Genomic DNA, 21292 nt, shown 5'->3' on the forward strand with positions numbered 1-21292 from the left:
GAAGGCCCTTCTCTTTTAGAGTAACTACGCTGGTGGGGTTTTCCTATTTTTCCTCTTTTTTCCCCCCTGCGGAGAATCGAACTGAGAGAACTGAACAAACCGCCCCTGGGTCCCATGAGGGAAAAAAACCCCGGAGCCGCAGAGAGGGGTAGAGGCCGAAACCGCAGGACCTTCCAGGTCGACCCCTTGGTCCCCGCACCCCGGGGCCGCCAGCTTGTCCTCGTCGAGTCTCTCTAATACGTACTGATCGCGACACCCCCAAGAGGGAGAAACGGGTGTTTCCAACCCATTTCATGGGGGAGAGGAGGCCGGGGGGAGCCCCAGGAACAGCGACCGCAGCAAGATCTGCACCCAGAGCTTCAGGAACAGCCCCAGAGGCCAAAACTGCACCCCGTGAAAGATCAGAAACAGGACCAGGAACAGCAGAAACTTCCCTGCAATCATCTTTCCATTAGTCAATGCTGATTTCCTCTCCCGCAACCAGGAATTCGCCTCCCACCCCAAATAACCTAATATAATCTATATATATAAATATATAATATATAATGTTCTTAAATTATTCCTGATTTTTTTTAACCAAGCTGCCAAGAAAAGAACGTATTCTCCCCTTAGCCCTATTCTAATTTTTATGTGAGTGAATCTAAACTGCTGAAGAAGACCATATGTGATTGTTAAATTATATATATATATATTTTTACTCCGCGCAATGCTTATTCTTCTACATCCATAGATGCTTGAGAAGCTGTGTTTTTGTCATTCATGTACGTTTTCCTTTGGAAAAAGAAAGCGCCTATTTTACTAACCAAAGACTTGATTTTTACCCTCTTCGTTTTTATTCCCTCCTAGAATAAGTTGGATTCATGTCAATGTTTTAAGACCTTTTTTTTTTTTTTTTTTTTAGTTTTTTTCTTTCAGAGACCAGAATTCCAAATCTGAACTATTTAGGGTGATAAGCTGCGATCTTTGAGCTAGCTAAAAATAAGACATTTCAAACAAGCAACTTAAATTTGGGGTAGAGGATACAAAGGCGTGAGACATCAGGTTGTTGTTTTTTTTAATCATAAGATTCTGAGCCTAAAAATAATAAATGGGGGATTACGGGTTTGGAGTGCTAGTGCAAAGCAATACTGGGAATAAATCTGCTTTTCCAGTCAGATTCCATCCACATCTGCAGCCTCCACACCATCACCAAAATGCCACCCCCAGCCCCGCTGCTTTTATAAATAATAACACAGCTGCCAATGGCAGCAGTGCCGGGTCAGCTTGGCTCTTTCCTGCCCCGGCTACCCATAACATTCAGGATGAGATCTTGGGATCAGAAAAGGCAAAAAGTCAGCAACAGGAACAGCAAGACCCTTTAGAAAAGCAGCAGCTCTCCCCCAGTCCAGGTCAGGAAGCTGGAATACTGCCTGAAACTGAGAAGGCAAAATCTGAAGAAAATCAAGGGGACAATTCTTCAGAAAATGGCAACGGGAAGGAGAAAATAAGAATCGAATCACCAGTGTTGACAGGGTTTGATTATCAAGAAGCCACGGGGCTAGGTACTTCAACCCAACCCTTGACATCTAGCGCGTCGTCTCTTACTGGTTTCAGTAACTGGTCAGCAGCGATAGCGCCTTCTTCCTCTACAATCATCAATGAAGATGCAAGTTTCTTTCACCAGGGAGGGGTCCCGGCTGCTTCGGCTAATAACGGTGCTCTGTTGTTTCAAAATTTTCCCCATCATGTCAGCCCTGGCTTTGGAGGCAGTTTCTCTCCTCAGATCGGGCCTCTCTCACAGCACCACCCCCATCACCCTCATTTCCAGCATCATCACAGCCAGCATCAGCAGCAAAGGAGGTCTCCTGCCAGTCCCCATCCCCCACCTTTCACACATAGAAATGCTGCTTTTAACCAGCTGCCTCATTTGGCGAATAATCTTAACAAGCCCCCCTCTCCATGGAGCAGCTACCAGAGCCCCTCTCCTACACCGTCTTCTTCCTGGAGCCCAGGAGGTGGTGGATATGGTGGCTGGGGAGGTTCCCAAGGCCGAGATCACCGCAGAGGGCTGAATGGAGGAATAACGCCCCTGAACTCCATCTCGCCTTTGAAGAAAAATTTTGCAAGCAATCATATTCAGCTCCAGAAGTACGCTCGCCCCAGCTCTGCCTTTGCTCCTAAATCCTGGATGGAAGATAGCTTGAACAGGGCTGACAACATTTTTCCTTTTCCGGTAAGATTATGTTCCATTAATAGATTAAGATGAAATAAGGAAACGGCAGGGTGTAGTATCTATGTAACGAAGAGAGTTTGAATTGTCTGTATTCATATCAGAGCTCTTCTTAGAAAATGAGTTAATTACCAGACATGATTTTGGCAGGAGAGGAGTATAATTTGGAACAAAATATTCAGCTTTTTTTTTGGTAAATTTCTAATTGTTATCTTCCCCTAGATGATCGTATAAATTATCATAATTATGAATACCAGGTAGCTAGTGATGTCATGATTATTAACTATAATACCTTTCTAGCCTGACAAGAGAATCGTGGTTGGTTTTTCCCTACTTATTTAAGTGAGAATAAATAATGTAGATATAAATATATTTCATTGTGGAAACTGATGAGCATTTTCTACCCGTTTGCATAACTATATAACCTCGCAAATTAATTTTTGTCCGCTGTAAGGTAGTGATTCACTGAAAACCAGCTATTGAATTATAGTTTTCTCACTGGTTATATTTTAAACCTGAAACCTCTCTGAACCCTGCGGTCTGAACAGTTTGAATTCATCAATTCGGCAATTCCTGTTAAACCTTTTTGCAAATTCTGGCCTGCCTTGTGTCAGTAAGGACTGCTAGAGAAATGATCTAAATATTTTCTTCATCCCCAATTATTTTTGCATACTATGAAACTGTTGATCTCAGAGTGAGTCTTTTATGATGCCTTTCACCCATTTGTTTATTTTCCCGTGTTAACACTGGGGGTGTAGATAATTAAACCATTCCTAAAAATAGACCCAGGCAAAGATCACTTGTCTTTCTTGCCACCAGTGTATCCTTATTCTGCAAGAGTCACATTGTTTCATGTTTTTTAATTAATGAGCAGCCAGTCTAGTTGATAGACATAGGATAAAGGGAATTTCATAGTTAACTGAACGTCAGATGCCCCACTAAATTTGTATACTTTGGGGGTATGATCATTTATATGTGTTTAGGAAATTTATATGGGTTTTAAGCTAACATTGAATCAGTCCTCAGAACAAACCCCACAAGATAAGTTCTGTTATTATCCCCATTTTAGAGATGAGAAAATTGAGTATCAGCAAGATATAATAACTTGCCCAAGAGCACACAGCTGATAAGAGTACAAACTCTAGGTTAAAAAGCAAGGATTAAAAAATGCTACATACATGTGTAGGCATACACATGTGCTATATCTAGAGGGTTATTTTAGAGATCTTTCGGCAAAGGCTCAGACAGATTTCAAAATAATTGCAATGTCTCCATATATGATGTCAACACAAGTAGAATTATCTGTTTTAATTAATGATTTGCTCAGAGGGAGGGGAAGTTTGCTAAGAGAACCCTGTGTCATTCCAAGGAATTAAATATCCCTTCTCTAAGGATTCAGGTATAATGATTAGGATGTATCTTAAAATATTTGGTGAAATCTAGTTAAAAAAATTTTTTTTCAATAATTTTTTTGCCCAGGTATAAAAAAAGCTGTTGGCTTTTGTTTTTAGAATGGGTTTTTACTCAAACTGAAGAGAGCAATTATCACGCTTTAGTGGTCAGGTGAAAGGCTGTTGAAGACATTGGCAATCCCATGAAGTCTGTTTTTAAAAAGTTGGTTTTGATATTCCTTTGAACATAAATTTAAGGGAAATTTAATGCAAAGGTAACTTTTATGAATTATTTATATATTCCTAATTGAAAAAATCTAAGACGGCATTCTCAACATTTTAACTGGGTTAAGATTGGCTCAGAATTAAAAATACTTTTCTTTTCTATTTTGCTACTTATAAAGTGACAGAATGAATTTATGTGACCTCATAGTTTGTTTTCCATTCTCAGTTTACTGACTTTTGATAAAGGTTTGCTTTGGGAAAAATAAAAATTTCAGAAAATGTATAAACTATATGTATATGCACATTATTAATATTTTTATGGAGCTAATGGGATGTGTTTAACATGTGAAATTTTTTTAATCAGATGGTTTCTTAGAGATTAAGCTGGTGTATGAAATAATAGTAGACTAAGATTGATACTAAAAGATACTGTTAGAAACTAACTCTTCCCTTAGAATTGTTGTCTGTTATGCTGAGAATGGAAAATGGATGAGTCAATATACCTGGCTGAAATTTGGTAGGATTAGAAACTAAGTTGTTGCTTTCTGTTCACCATCCCCACCATTTTTAGGAGAGTGTGTATATTTCTGTGTGTGAGAGAGTGAAGAGAGAGAAAGAGAGAGGTTGGGAGATGGGGAGCTGAGAGCAAGCATTGGGTTGAGTTGTAAGTCACAATAAAAATAAGTGATTTGAAAAGAATCTTTATGACAAGAAATTCCTAATAGGGTTTTGAAAATATAAGAAGTTAGTAAACTGAGTACCGTGGTGCTTACTTAAATGAATGCAGTTCTGTGTGTGTAGTGTTTTAGAGAATTATTCTTTTGAATAATTTTTTGGCAAAAAATACTGTTTTGAGTTGATATGAATTACTTGGTTAAATCTGATATGAAAAGATTTGAAGAAACATTTATTTGACTGGGAGCCCAGACACCTAGGTTGTGGTCTTGGCCCTATCAGTGTCATAGCATTTGGGGACCTCAGTTTCTTCATAAAATTGGGGGTGGTGGTGACCTAGGTGATTCCTAAGTTCCTTATGATTCTAAAGCAAGCTACTGTGAAATTTAAACTGCTGCAATCACAGTCCATACTTTTTTCTAAACACTGCTATCTTATTTAAATTTATTGCCTTAAACACTATTAATTTTAGGAAAGACATTTTATAGATTAGTAATTCAATTTCCGTTGCTTTTAGAAAGCATTCCTTAGGTGTTATAGAGAGATCTTAAAATTTACCACAGAAATTACAGGATAGAATTTACATGGCTATATTATAATATTGGCATTCAATCAAAGGCTAGCATGGAATTATTATATTAAAAGGAAATAATTTACCTGAAATGTAACTAATACTGGGCAGTGTTTATTTTAATTTGAAATGAATCAGAATGGTTTTTACATTTGTTTAATTTAGGTTTGGGTACATACAGTGAATTAAAATTCATGATGACATTTTAAATTAATTTTGGGGGCCAATCTTAACCTTCTCTTTTACCCATGTTTATGGAGCAGGAGCAAAGATTCCAAATATGTGAATAATCCTCTAAATAACTGACACGACAGGCATTATATTTTGGGATTTTCTTTGTATTAAAATTTGTTTCTAAGTTATTTTTGCTTAGCTTAAAGTTTTCATTATGTGGATGCAGATAACATGCCTGAAATCCAGTTTTCAGATACAACTAAACTAATATGTATTTAATAATAGCTAACATGCCTTTGATAGTCTAAGTGTTTTACATGTATTAACTCATTTACTTCATTCAACAATCCTATGAAGTAGAAATTATTATTGTTATTATTACTATTCACACATGAGATTTGGCTTTTAACCATTATACTACAGTGTCTTTTCACATAGACATGTTACAGATGGGGGCAGCGGTAAATGCCTCCCGGAAACGTGTAAGATGAGAGAAAAATTTTTACAGTGAATCATTGATACCTGATGATTAAAAGCTGATTATAAAGTTTTGAAAAGTGGAAAATAATAGAATATATTTATTTGTCAACTTTAAAATATTAAACAAATAATATTCAAATCAATATTTTTTTGTTTGATTTTAGTACGTACTATATACTAGGTACTGAGCTACGTGCTTTCACATATGTTATCTCACTTCATGTATAGGATTTCTCAACCCTATGAGGCTTAGTTTTATTGTCTTAATTTCAAAATGAAGAAACAAGGGCCATGTTTATGTGACTAAAGGCATGATTTGACCCTTACATTAAGGGGAGGAAAATCCTACCCATCCTGCCAAACACATCCTGGAATCCTGATGTCCAAACCAAATAATATATTGGGGCACCTGCCAGTAATTAATTTGAATATAGCAGTTCTTTGGAGGGGTGCCTAGATCTTCTGTCCTTACAGGAATGTAAAGGAGAATTGTATGCTATATATCCTAGTACTCTCTTATATTCAGCTCAGTTATGCCCCCATCTCCATTAGCTAAGAACCAAGAAGAAGACCAAAAAGAAAAAAAAAAAAAAGAAAAGAAAAAGGAAAGGGGGGAGACAAAATCTGTTACAAAGATGATCCTAAAACTTGATTGATAGGGAGACATTTTAGGATTTGGAGCCCATTTGCTCTTACTTGGTCACCATGGATTTGTTAAGTTGTCTTAACCAGGCAAATAATTTATGTTACTTTAATAACTCTCCTTGTGTTTTCAGTTTATTGATCCTCAAAATTATATATGGCATCTTATATCTGAAAACAGAAAGTTACTGCATCGCTTCGGGTCTGAAAGTCATGGTGAATTATCAATATTAAAATTACCTAAAGTGCAACGTTGTTACATTTTTTGTTTTCTCATATAGTCCCAAGGGATATAGGAAACATTTTCTTTGACTTTGTATTAATCTATATTAGAAGATGGGAAAGTAATTTTTTTTAACTGTAAGGTATGGGTTGGATGGTTCTGGTTCCAGCAGAATTGAAATATTGGAAAAGTTTGGGAAAAGCTTACCAGATACCATTTTACACCTTTTTGTAGAAAGCCTTTTAACTAGGTTTAATTGCTTTTCTGATGGAATTGAAACTTGGACAGGGTAGTTTTTTGATTATTTTTTGATGTGTCTTCAGGGAAGCCATGGAATATGATCAACACACTGTTCCAACATCTTTCAGGAAAAACCTGGTTATTGCAAGCCTAGTGAATGTGCTTGTTGCTAGTTGCAACTAGAAAGATGTTATTTAGTTCATGAGTTTATGCTTTTGAGAATAATTTTTGTTGGTGTTCACGAGAAAGAAATGGAAAAGTAGTCTTAAAGTTAACATATGCCTATTTTGAATTTTACAGTCTAAATCTATTTTCCTTACGACTTTTTTGCTCTTTCTATTAAGGAAAATAAGCTTGAGGTTCCATTATCACATTTTTTCAGCACTATATTTTACCTCAGTTTTTGGTCCCATCACAGATGAGATAATATATTTCTATTTAAGGCAGGGAGCTTGTAACATGAGCATTCATTTTAATTTTTCCTGACAAAAGTCATTTTGTATTTAATTGTTCAAACAAAATTGTTCTTGAGGAAATTAAAGTATATTTTTACCATGATAAATTTATAGCAGTATAGAATTTTTTACTTCAGAGTTAGCGTAGATTCTCATCATATTGTATAATATTGGAACAGAAGGAGTTACACTTTAAGGTTTTCAGAAAATTCTCAATAGAAAGATAAAAGATCTATATAGATCCTATTTTTAATCAATTTCTGAAGCTAACACTTGGATAATTACTGAGAAAGGCTATTGTGTGAGGCCAAAAATATAGTAGACTGAAGCACAGGCCCTGGATCCAAACAGACTTACGTTTGATCTGAACTCTAGTTAGCTGTGTGACCTTGAGCAAGTCACTTAAATTTGAGAACACAGACCTGGCAGTGAAGGGTTATTCTAAGGTACTTTAAATATGTGGCCGTATTAGGTAGCTTACATTTTTTTGTTTAAAATAAAATTAAAATCTCTAATATTGAGTAAAATCAGGAAATTAAAATAACTACAAAAAGCTTGGGTATCTATGAAAGATTTTGAGCAGTCCTTAGTTTTGCTTGTCTTATCATATATGCTCCACTTCTCAGAGTACTACTTTTAAATAAGCTAGATGCAACCCAGGACAGATAAAACATTTAGCAGAATTATCAGTTTTCTTGAAGAGAAGTTTTTTTTTTTTTTTTGCGGTACGCGGGCCTCTCACTGTCGTGGTCTCTCCCGTTGCGGAGCACAGGCTCCGGACGCGCAGGCTCAGCGGCCATGGCTCACGGGCCTAGCCGCTCCGCGGCATGTGGGATCTTCCCGGACCGGGGCACGAACCCGTGTCCCCTGCATCGGCAGGCGGACTCTCAACCACTGCACCACCAGGGAAGCCCGAAGAGAAGTTTTAATAATTGTTTATATACTTAAACATTTATTAGCATTGGCAGCCTGCATCTTTCAGTAGTTTGAAAGATTTTGCCTATTTTTAAGAAATTTAGAACATTTGATTGTTTTTGTATACATTAAAGGAGACTGTACTTTTTTTTAAACATCTTTATTGGAGTATAATTGCTTTACAATGGTGTGTTAGTTTCTGCTTTATAACAAAGTGAATCAGCTATACATATACATATATCCCCATATCTCCTCTCTCTTGCGTCTCCCTCCCACCCTCCCTATCCCACCCCTCTAGGTGGTCACAGAGCACCAAGCTGATCTCCCTGTGCTACGCGGCTGCTTCCCTCTAGCTATCTGTTTTACATTTGGCAGTATATATAAGTATATATAAGTCTCACTTCGTCCCAGCTTACCCTTCCCCCTCCCTGTGTCCTCAAGTCCATTCTCTACGTCTGCGTCTTTATTCCTGTCCTGCCCCCAGGTTCTTCAGAACCATTTTTTGTTTGTTTTTTTTTTTAGGTTCCATATATGTGTTAGCATACGGTATTTGTTTTTCTCTTTCTGACTTACTTCACTCTGTAAGACAGACTCTAGGTCCATCCACCTCACTACAAATAACTCAATTTCATTTCTTTTTATGGCTGAGTAATATTCCATTGTATATATGTGCCACATCTTCTTTATCCCTTCATCTGTCAATGGACACTTAGAAGGAGACCATACTTTAATGAAGAATTTATGATTTTGTTCATTAAAAGACAGGAAAAGGTGCCATAGATTTGAATTGAATATATTTTAGCTTTTATCCTGGAATTAAGTTCCGTTTTTTATATTTTAATTAATTTATTTAGCATATATTTATTGAGTACCTGCTATGTTATGGACTAGGCATAGGTAGATATCTCATAAAAATTGTTTTGATTTGATTCATAATGTATTTCTGACCTGTGCTAATCTTTGAATGATACTGAACATGCATTTTTTATCATTGTAAACAAATTAGCAACTAGCCCAATAGTTATATTTCATTTTAATCCATGAGCTGTTTAAACTTCAAGGCAAACTAACAGGTTCAACTTTAGGTATAACAGAAACAGAGTGTAAATGACAGTTCCAAATATTTTATTAATGGTCACATTTATAAATATACACCTGTACACAACATGTGCTTTTTTAAGTTCTGTGACAAAATGGTACTACAAAAGGCAAACTTTAGCCTGTGGGTCACAGAATTTAGGTCTCATTACACGTCAAGGAAAAAAACTCCATCAGTCACAGGTTCTCCCTCATGTTTGCAAACTGAATTTTTAAAGTTTAAAGTCTTAAGCTGAAGAAGTACTTTTCATATTGTAGAGTATTTAGATTGGGCAATTTCTATTTGCTGCATATTTACCAGATATATCCCAGTCATTGCTTGCTTTTAGCTCTAAAATAAGTTATAGTTAATTCCTCAGTATTATACACTTTAAAGCCATATTTATATTTAAATGTTATGCAACATACTTTTAATAGTAGTTTTCCCAGGTGTTTTTGAGGAATGCATCTGGTGCTAGTCAGTAAAATAACTGCTGTAGCCTTACTGTCTCTAAGAACCTTAAAAAGAACCAAACAATGTAAGAACAGTTGCTACTCAGAAAAACCTCCTAATTATCCTATGGAAGTCAGATCTGAGTTGATCTGAGTTTCAACGATGGCTCTGCCACTTACTAGCTGTGTGACCTAAGGCAAGCTCCTCAACTTTCCTGATCCTTCATTTTCACATTTCTTTTGTCCAGTGTTTTTGAAGTAAAATGAAATATGCCTAATATTTGGCTTCCAAAAGATTCTGTTGGTATAAGAAAGTCATCAAATAGAAATATTAATTCAAAATTTTGCAAATAGCACAGATTCTTAAAAGGTGAAAACCATTGTGTAACTGGTATATGGTAATTTGAGTTTAACTCTAAAGAAGAATTTTATAATCTGAACTATAATTTTGTTTAATAAACTCAATACTTAATAGTGGGAGTCAGCCCAGATGATGCTCCCATTTTCTTGAACATTGCTGGAAAATTTAGTGACCAACTGGTTTTTTTGTTTGTTTGTTTCCTCTTTGGATAAAGTTTTTCCCCCCAAGTCTTTTTCATTTCTTATTATGGAAAAGTTTAAACATATTCAATAATAGAGTAGTGTATAGCAAATTCCCATGTACATACATGTCACCTGGCTTCCAACAATGATCAGCTCCTGGACAGTCCTCTTTCATCCATCTTCCTAACTGTCTCTTCCTGCTTTCATGTTATTTTGAAGCATTTCCCAGGTATTGTATCATTTCATCTGTAAATGGTTTAGTATGTGTCTCTAAAAGATAGTCTTTTTTTCCCCCCTTAAAAACATACAAAAATATCTTCTAGTTGTTTTTTAAAGAAAGATAGTGAGAAATTGAAGCAAGGCCCACATTTCTGTTGTACCTGCTCAGCCTGTTTCACTGCTCAACCTGATGCTAATCTCTAAAGAAACCACTATTGGCCGCATCTCCCTTCTAGATCAAGAAGGGTGCTGGTGGTCACATGGCCGTCAAAAAAAAAAAAAAAAAAAGAGATCCAACAAGACACCAAAACATCAGCTGATTACCACAAATTTGGGAGGAGATTGTTCAGTTTTCCTCTCTTCATTTCAGCCTTCTTCTGGGTTCAGGCTTCTGTGGACTTGGGGGAAGGATCTCCAAAAGGAGAGAGAACAGGACAGGACTGAGAGCGTTTTGGTTGTGTTTTTGTTTGTTAATGTGTTTTTGTTTTTCCAAAGGGAAATTTAAAGGTTTGGGGTCTTTTGCAGGCCTTTGGACTGCATCACATTTTTTTCATCTCTTGCTGTTTTTCAACCCACAAATGTTTGATGCTTTCAATGGACTGTGTGCTAGGAGTACATGACCAAGGCAGACATGCTCGTCCTCGTGAACTGTACAGTCTGGTGACCTCTTGCTCTGTGCCTGCGTGTTGAGAAGTGCCTTCTGCTCCGGAGACTGGAGAGCTAAGGATGTGGCGGGGGGAGCTGTGAGGGCCCAGAGGCCGACACTGGGCACAGGCTGCCTTTTGACGTTGCTGTCAAGGCTCATGAAAGAGAAGAGACATTATGGATGTTATGGGTTATAGGATACAAGCCTCAGTTTAAGAATAAAGATTGTGTATTTGGGTGACCGTTCTCTCTGCTGACTCCGGACCCTGATCAGGCCCAGCAGATGTATAGCAGAGGACTGCTGACTGCCAGTAAGCAGCCAAAGTTAGAGGAGTGGCCAGAGGGTCTAAATGACTTCATTCCTTAGGGCCTAGTTTTAGTAGCTCTTCCCACTTTCCTGAACTAATGACCTCTTGCCCCAAATAGCTTATTAGGTAGGAAATATCTTTTTTTTCCCCTTTTTTGTTTCTCTATGAAAGTGAGCTATGGGAAATAGCAGAGAACAGCTGAATTATTCAGATACAAACAATACCTAATTTAATATGTTAGTTTCGGGCTCTTTTGCCATTTCACCAGAAAGAGAAGGGGCAGAGGGAATGTTTATTGAGAGGATCTCCTAGCTGGCGGGTGTGGTGCGGACCTTGTCTCATTTCTCCGCACCCCAGTTTTATAAGGGAGGTGGGATCCTTATTTCCATGATGAAATCAAGGTTCAGAGACAATGCAGTGTCAAGATCAGTTGTCTTCTAAGTGGTGATTTACACGCAGGTCTTGGACTAGATTTTAATTATTTCCCTCTGCCAGGCAAGGTGAAAATGAGCAAATAGTTAACAAGAGGAAGGGGTCTATTGATTTAGGAACTGACTAATCAAGTCTAGAATGCCAAGTTGTGTTTTTAATACAGTCAAGTGGTGACAAGAAATATTTACCACTTTAAGGATTTCTAATGGTGAACCTGAATGTGGTTTATTTAGTGAAGGTGGGATAAAAGAAAATTTTCTCAAAGGCTTTCTGGAGAGATCAGATTCATCAGTTCATGTGGCAGAAAATGGAGCTATTGATCCAGTCAGGGTAATACCCCAAAGACATTGATTCATTTTGTTATAGTTTATTATTCTATTAGGAAGCACTTGGTAGCCCAAGATCTGGAAGACTCTGCCTCATTATAAAGCGGTCCTAATGAGAAAGCACTGACTGAAGAGGGATCCTGCTAAGAAATATGAGATGCTATTAAATGTGGTTTCTCCTACTTCAGGTAATTACCTCTTTCACTTTAACCTCTGACACTTGTTCTCTGCATTCAGACCCTGTATACAGTGAAGGATTTCATACCTTGCAGGTGTTGATAGATTGGAATTTCTAGGTCATGACAAAGCTCATTTAAATGGACCACTTTTCTGAGCTTCTGCTCTGAAGTCAGACTCCACCACTTACTTTGTGACTTTGAGGGCAAGTAGTTAACTTCTCAGAACTCATTTGCCTAAAATGGGGGTGATAATTGTATCCACTTTACATGATGGTTGTGAGGAACTAATGTACGTAAATCATACATCATTCATCTGAGACACAACACGGAGCCAGGAGGGACACGTTAGCCACTTTAATGATGATGGTAACGATGACGAGGGACTTACTGGATGCTGCACAGTCGCTACAGTCTGTGGCTGTGGAGGTGAGTGGAGCTCGCAGTCCAGTGGCAGAGGGGGTGGGTAGCTGTAACAGAACTTGTCAATATCATGTGGGCTGTCAGCGTTCTAGGGGGATATGGGGAAAAAGGGACTTGTGCCTGCACAGGGATGGAAGGGTCATCTGATAGTGGAATCTTGAAAGCTGACTATATTGCCAGCCTTTGGTATCTGTGGCCTTAAATACTTAATCCAAGAAAAATATTTACATTTTGGCAAACTTTGGATTAAAACTCCCAGAGTTACCTTTGATTAATTATGGGCTGTGCTGGCATCTCAGACTTCCTATTTATTTTGGCAGCTATACACTGGCATAGACTTTGCCTTTCAAACCAAAATATTTTCCTTTCCCTTCTTCACCAGGGAAAGTTTAAGCCGGAAAGAGAAACTTCCATAAGCTGATACAGATACCTAGCAGTCTGAGAAGTGATGCTCACAGTAATGTATGTCTTTATAGGAAGGCAGTGAGTAAAGGGAGTAGCTGAATTTTGGCTTTGGTTCTTAATAATGTGGGCACGTTCAATTAAGTACATTTTGTGTTTTAGACCAGGTCTAGTAATGCTAAAACATACTAACTCAAGTATAAGAAGACAGGAACAATTAGTGGAGTGGTCAAGGTGGTGGTTCTGTTGAAACTGAACTGAATTGTAATCTTTTTTCCAATTTATGCATCTTAGAGCTTGGAAGAGAGGGCTTTGATTTGGGTTTTGAGAGCAAAGCCCTTTCTCTTCATAAGGAAACCTTAGAATGGTTGATGTAGAATATTTAAGCTGGACTGCATCACAGCTGTCAACAGGATGTAAGCTACAACTCACACCCCCAAGTATCTAATGAAGTTAACCTGTGGAATGGAATTGCTTAACTCAGTGGTTCTCAAAGTGTGGTCCTGTCTTCACTTAGAAACTTGTTAGAAATGTGAATTCTTGGACCCTACCCAGACCTACTGAATGAGAAACTTGGCGGGTTGACCCGGTAGTCTGTTTTGACAGGACCTCCAGATGATTCTGATATACTCTTAAGTATGAGAAACACTGGCTTACATTATCCATCTGGATTTTTTTTTTAAAAGCTACAAAAATGATAATTTTGGTTTGTGGCATAATTGCAATCTGGTTGTTCATCCTGATTGTAATAGACCCAACAGGTTCACGTCCTTCTTGTGGCTACTCTGGGATGTTATAAAAAGACGTGTCATCAGTTCTTTGCTTACGTAGGTCTTCCTATTTTGCTGTGGCAGTCAGGATTATTCAGGTGTATATTAAAAGGACAGGTCCTGCTGTTTGAAATACTAATTTGTTTTGTCAGAAGGTTATTTTTATCAACTTTGATTTTCATAGTGGCTTGTGTGGTTTTTCCTTTAGAAATTGTCCTGTGAAGTAGAGATGACAGAAACTGAAACCAACAAGTTACAACTCAATATATTAAATACAATTAATTTTTACAAAATAAAAAGAGGTCTACACATTGTAATCAAGTTTGCTTTGCTGAGCCTTGAAAATAATTGATGGTCTTTTATTTTCATTCATGAAATGTTCTAGAGTCAGAAGGCCTGGGTTCAAATTCTGCCTTCTCCATTACCTGATGTTGGTAAAGTTACTTAATCATGCTAAACTTCACTTTTTTCATCTGTGAAATGGAATAATAACTTAACACTTAACTGTATAGGATTTTTGTGAGGAATAAATGAGAATATGCATGTAAAGCATTAGAGCTTGTTAAACGTTAGCTGCTGGTACTATTATTATTGCTATTACTACCACTTCTGCTCCTGTGGTTGGCCGTAGTTAACCTAGAGATACATTTGTGTTAGGTCTTTAATTTGTGGACCACATCTGTCTGTCATCTCAACAGAAAGAAGGAAGATAAAGCTTCTTTATCTTTTCTTATGTTTTTAGTATCTCCGATATTATCCTGTATTACTCTTATACATAATTTTTGTTCTTTCTTTCATTTATTGAGTAATATTTTAGTGCCTACTGTTTGCCAGGTACTAGCCAGCACATTCCTGCCCCTAGCACCCTTATGGCAGACAGAGTATCTCATTTATTCTAATATATATCTTAACTAATGTGGTCTTTTGACTGCCATGACCATTACTTTACCCAAGGCAGCCCATTTGCTTTGGAGTGAAACTTGGGCTTGCATCCTGACTAAGCTGCTGAACTAGGCAGTAACCTGTCTGTGCAGTAAACTGTGGATTTTCTCTAGTCTTAGTTTTTGTCATTAAAATGAGAATAATAGGGCTTCCCCGGTGGCGCAGTGGTTGAGAGTCCACCTGCCAATGCAGGGGACATGGGTTCGTGCCCCGGTCTGGGAAGATCCCACGTGCCGTGGAGCGGCTGGGCCCTTGAGGCATGGCCGCTGAGCCTGTGCATCCGGAGCCTGTGCTCTGCAATGGGAGAGGCCACGACAGTGAGAGGCCCGCGTACCGCAAAAAAAAAAAAAAAAAAAAAAGAGAATAATACAATCTAACTTAAAAGGAGGTTTGAACATTAATTAAGACAGTATTTAAAAAGTACCTAGAATAATGTCAGGTACTCAGTAGATGCTCAGTAAAGGGTAGCTCTGCTTTTCTGCTTTTTATTTCTGTAGTCTGCCAAGAGAAACTGGCAGCAGTGGGTTGAAGCAGATGAGTGTTTTTTTGTTTTACAATAGAGTCTTTGAACTTTTATTGGAAATCAGGACATCCCCCTTCAATAAATTGTTTTAAGTAAGTTTTTTGGAAAATGCTTCTTATTTTGCATTATGTTTAGCGTAATGAAAACGCAGTGACTGTCCTTTTAAGACTATAAAAGTTCATTTTCTTATTAATCAGTCATTGACCCCCCCCCACCTTTTTGTGGGCAAGAAGTGATAAACTTTGATCAGTCATTCTTGTTCACATCTTTGATTCCTTCCATACTCATCATAATTTAAACTGCAAATCTTGAAAGAGCACAGACTATCTTAGGATATCGGAAAGCTAGGATACAAGTGTATTTTGTTTGTGGGAAAGGAATATTAGAGATCTAATCAAACTCTTTCCTTTTTCGGATCAGGAAAAGGGTCTAGAGGATGAAAATGCCAAGCTCACATGACACTGCAGGCTTCCTAGTGCCTAATGCTCGGTTCCACTGATTTAGGCTGATGTTCATATTTTGATCATCAGCTCAAGTTCAATCAAGAAGAGCTGTCACTTAACAAGGTTTCTATTTTATAGTTAGTTTACTTTCTGGGAAATGGATTCTAGAAAACAGGTAAGTGGTTTTGATATTTGGCTCAATTAGCAAGCCAGAAAGGAAAAATCAAAGGATGAAATATAGAAATCAAAGCTCTCTTGACTTGTCACTTTGGTTCTTGGGCAGGAAAACCAACATTGTTTGTGCTGTTCTTATTCCTTGGGTTTATTTGTGTCTGTACCCCTCCACCTACTTCTTAATGACACAGACATTTACATTTTGGTCCTTTTTGTAAAATTAGATACTTAAAATAGACAGAAAAAAGTCAGTGAGGGAGAAATCAAGAATGATAAACTTTGGACCCTCTCTGAGAACAGAATGTTTACTTGACAAAATATGTGGCTTGAAACTCTGAATTACCATAGCATCATAAGAAACAAAGTGTTATACAAATGTAAAGTAGTTTATAATAATTGTAATTGCGAATAAGGTTGGATCGTGGGGAGGAGTACATATTAGACCAGGGTTGGCAAAAATGTGGTGCTTGTGCCATTGGGTCTGTATCTTGCACTTACAAGTGTCTGTTGAGACACTGTTTTCTTCTAATTCCATTCAGAGCCTGAAAATTCTTCTCAACACATTGCATCTGAGAGTCAGTACCAGTTGATCAGAGTTTGTATATTGGTATTTATTTATCATCCTTGTATTAAACCGTGATGAATGAAAGGAAAGCTAGTATAAGTGTAAAAAGGATAGAGGGCTTTTTGTTTGTTTGTTTTTTAATCCCACAAAGCATTACTGAAAATTTAAATATTCATTTAGGATTTTAGTTTTAAGGTACCAATTAGAAGTCAGTGGTTATTTTAGCAAAAATCTTTATATTCTAGGCAATAGGCTGGGGGGGCGGTATGAAGTGGCTTCGCTAAATTATAGGTGAAAAGGAGGCTTCTTTACTTACTGGATGGAAACAGCTGTCATAAAACAAACAAAAACACTGTATAATATTCTTTATTGACTGATTCTCTTGCGTGCTCTTGTCATTCAGTGATTGGCAAAATGCAAGTTCTGGAAGTTCACAGGTTGCTTACTACTTTAGTTGCATTAAAAAAAAAAAAAAGGCTGAGGTCTCCTCTTCCATCTCTCCCCACCACCATTACATTTTGACCCAGAAAACCCCCTACAACTCTATAGCCGGAAAGGGGATGTATAAAAACAAACCTCAAGATAAGGAAATAGGAGAAAAGAAATATTTCCAACATTTAAAATAAACTACTTGAAGGAATTCATTCATTCCTCAGTTGAGGAAACATACGCAGGCTTTCTAAGCTGCCAGGCCCTGTGTGAGGCACAGTGATACAGATATGTGGAACAAGGCTTCTCAACCTGTTTCACATCATGGCACGCATAGAAAATGATAATATAGAAATAGAAATCATCTGCCAGGGAGTTCCTGCCACATCAGGCCCTCTGGGCAGTCCTGTGGGTTGAGGAGATGATATCTTGGCACACCCATCACCCTTTGGGAGTTACAAACATTGGGAACTTTTGATGTAAGACATACTTCCTACCCTTGGGAAACTGACAGAGAACATAGGCAAGGGAACAGACACTGAGCATTAGTGTCTCCAAGACTGGTTTTGTTGTGGAGAAGAGATAGTGGCTGGCCTGATTTTGAGTGTGGTGCATAGATTGTTGGAGGGAGGACAAATCCAACTACTGCAGAAAGAGATAGCGGAATTTTGTCTTAACTTGTTTCTCCAGTTATGCCTCAAATCCACTTGGCTTCCGAAAGAATGTGCAATAAAGTTTTGATTTAATTCAGGGCGTGAGATGAGGAAGGATAAAAACAGAAGAGTTTTTCCTTTTTGTGAACACTAATCTTAGAAATTCTCATTCTGGCCACCTGTCCTCCTGCCTCTCTATGGACCGTATTGAGAAGATGAGGACAATGAGGAAAGGATCAGGAGGAAAAGTGGGAAAGATATTCTGGAAGAGCCATACCAGTTTGGAGCCGAAGAGCATGTTAAGGCATCTGCTCCCCTCCCATCTTCATCCCCCACCACCCCGGGGAAAAAAACCTGTAATGCTCTCTACTTTAAATATGGATTATATCCCAGTGTAACTGCCCTTGGACCCCTCAGGTTGCAGAAGTAAAAAAAAAAAGTTTGTATCCTAAAACAATTCAGTGAATATTACTGGATATCTGTGTGGTGGGTGGGGTCAGGAGGGGTGGTCCCTATTTTATGGAAGGATAATAATAGTACAGGGTGAGTAGTGTTATGGAAGGACAAAGGAGAAATGTCAGGATGATCAAAAGGACTACTTTTGCCCTATCAACCTTAAAGTTCTAGAGAAGCTGGAAGGCGGAGAAGTGAGATCCCAACAAGCGTGGAAAAAAAAAAAAGGGATAAAATGAGGCGAATCCTTTTACAAAGCCAAAGCTTTGAGTTAGAAAGTAATGAGAGAGGGCTTCCCTGGTGGTGCAGTGGTTGAGAGTCCGCCTGCCGATGCAGGGGACACGGGTTCATGACCCGGTCCGGGAAGATCCCACATGCCACGGAGTGGCTGGGCCCGTGAGCCATGGCCGCTGAGCCTGCACGTCCGGAGCCTGTGCTCCGCAATGGGAGAGGCCACAACAGTGAGAGGCCCACGTACCGCCAAAAAAAAAAAAAGTAATGAGAGAGAAAATGTAATAAAGAGGGCTTTGGAGACCTCCTTTTCTTTAATACCCTTGCTGTGGTCTTTATATGTGTTAATGTGTGTATTTATTCTTAAGGTGGGTCAGAAACATGTATTACTTCTTCCCCTTCAGTATTTAACTTGAAAACTTTTTCATCTACTTTTCACTGTCAAGCTAAACTTTAATTTTAGTTATCTCCAGTACTTTTTGTCCTGAAGAATGCCCCAGCAGTTGGGGTGGTTGTATATTTTCAGATTCCTCACCCACTCATGAAGTGCATTTCATTAAGCCGGGGTTTAGACCAGCAGTGTTCTCCACACCCTGTCTTTCCTTTAATGGCAGAAAAATCAAGAATACTTTGCACATACTTGCGCAAGAATACTTTGTAAGACCACTTAGTGGTCTTACAGACATTTGATGATTATTTTCAGATCTTGGCTTATAAGTAAATATAGCTATTCTGAATAGCACATGTAGATGCCACCTTAGTAGATTACTGCTGGAGCAAGTTTGGGAAGCTTTGCCACATGACTGCAATCTTAAGTGACAGAGAAAGATTATGAATTCTATTTTTACATTTATTTAATATTCTTAATCATATGAAAATTATTGAAATTATTATTAGAAATCAAATCAATCTTTGCTGAGCCCTGGGTACCTAACTTTTGTGGTTTTGGTGTTTTGGAAATGTTAAAAATAAAATGTAGTAATAAAGTGCCTTATACAGAGAGGGAGGAAAATTGCCACTTTTTGATGTGTCCCATCAAATACAGCTTCTTATCCTCTTTTATAATTAAATGCTGTCTTAAAAGTGGTTTGTGGCTGTTTGTGTTTACAGGATCGTCCCAGGACTTTTGACATGCACTCACTGGAGAGTTCACTCATTGACATAATGAGAGCTGAAAATGATTCGATTAAAGGTAATTTTCCAAATGTAACTATTTGATTTTAGTAAATAGTTTAAAATGTGTATTACCTATGTAACATGATGAGCAATATGGCAAATATTATAGATTCATATTTTATATCCAGTCAGTTCCATCAATTTTATACATGTACCTCTTTTTGTTCAAAAACAAACATTTTATGCGCATCCGCTGTAAGCCCTTCACAATACCAATTAAGGAACTACCTACAAGAGTTACTAATTGCTAAGGGAGGGCAGTTAACTGGAAAGATGGGAACCATACTCCTAATTTTTTTTTTTTTAATCTCTCAGGCAAAACCTGCTAAGTGCCGCAAAACCTTTATGTCTGTTCACCAATGACAGTGCCTATACACTAGGAAGAGTTCCAATGTTGATAGATTTTTTGGCCTAGTTTCATGTTTTTTAAAATGGCCAACAGTTTCAAAGTTAAAATGAAGCTTTGTAGTTCTTGAAATACTTTTTCTGTATTATGTTAAAAAAAATAGTGCTATTCCCACTTGGATTCTGGTCTCAATTCTTTTACCCTGAATAAGATATTGCAGTTTGACTAGGCCTCAATTCCTTCATCTTTAATAGGGGACTTAGAACCACTCTTATGGTAAGGGACTTAATAATGGGGAGCTTTAAAAATACAGGTGCCTGGACCCCATCCCAAGTGTGGGGTGGGGCTTATGATATTTTTTAGTGTCTCACGTGATGTTCATGTGTAGCCAGAGTTGAGAATGAGCAGATTAGATGTTCTCTAAGGGCCATTCTAGCTCTGATTTTGTGAAAACTACCCCACAAAATAAAATATTTTTCTGCAAAAAATCTCGTTTTACTAGACTGAAGAGTTTATTTATTTATTTTTTAAAGACATTTGGGTTGTTTGATATATTTGGTCCTGTCACAAGTTGTTTGTTCGTTCGCTCATTCATTCATTCGTCCAATGTTTCTGAGCCTGCTTTGTGCCAACACAGCTTTGTGCTGGGATCAAAGGTGGCAAAGAGCCTGTGACTTCAAGTGGTAACCAGCTTGGCCTAGTTTTCCTTTGAGTTTGGTTTATCATATTACTGATGCAGTAAAACTATTTTTCAGCAAACCTATAACAATAAATTTTTTTATGAGGAATTTTTTTGAGGTCTGGAGAAATGAAAAATAATATGTGAAAAAATATGTGTCCATCTGATGAACTAACTTTGAAGTGGGATTATTTTGAAGGGCTTGACTGAATTCCTCAGGGAATTCTGATGGCCTGTAATCTGATTGCATACTTTGTTTCTGAGGAAAGAGGTCTCTCAGAATTGGCTTTTTTTTTTTTGGTCACTTCTTAGCATTCTGACTTTGGCTAGTCCTTCAGCCTCTTCGAACCTTTGTTTTCCCATCAGAAAAATTAGGAGAGTCTAAGGCCCTGTCTAGCACCAGAAAAACTGCACACTTTAAAATAAAGTAGCTAAAGGAGAAATCCGAGTAGTCTGTGAATTATACAGTCTCACTTTCCTGGTTTTGTACTATAGTTATGTAAGATGTTCCCAGTTGAGAACACTGGAAAAAGGGTACACAGAAGCTCTCTGTACTACTCTTTGTAACTTGATGTGAATCTATGCTTGTTTCAGAATTAAAAGTTAAGTACAGAAAAAGTTTCTAAAGGACAGTTTTTTTCCTTAATTGATTTCCTCAGCAACTTTTTTTTTTTGAGAGCCTCTTCTCTTATGTACTAGATAAT

General features: G+C 37.8%; 1 protein-coding gene across 2 annotated transcripts in view; it reads left to right on the forward strand.

The window, feature by feature from the left end:
- Positions 1–889: 889 nt before the first annotated feature.
- CPEB4 (cytoplasmic polyadenylation element binding protein 4) overlaps positions 890–21292 on the forward strand; it is a 63182-nt gene continuing 42779 nt past the window's right edge. For both annotated transcript variants that reach the window (XM_060144216.1, XM_060144217.1), the window contains exons 1-2: positions 890–2212; positions 19498–19579. In XM_060144216.1, the coding sequence (XP_060000199.1) occupies positions 1088–2212; positions 19498–19579 (1207 nt within the window). In that variant the 5' untranslated portion in view covers positions 890–1087. The remainder of the gene's footprint in view (positions 2213–19497; positions 19580–21292) is intronic.

This window comes from Lagenorhynchus albirostris, chromosome 3, assembly GCF_949774975.1.
Source record: "Lagenorhynchus albirostris chromosome 3, mLagAlb1.1, whole genome shotgun sequence".
In the NCBI taxonomy this organism is placed as follows: Eukaryota; Metazoa; Chordata; class Mammalia; order Artiodactyla; family Delphinidae; genus Lagenorhynchus; species Lagenorhynchus albirostris.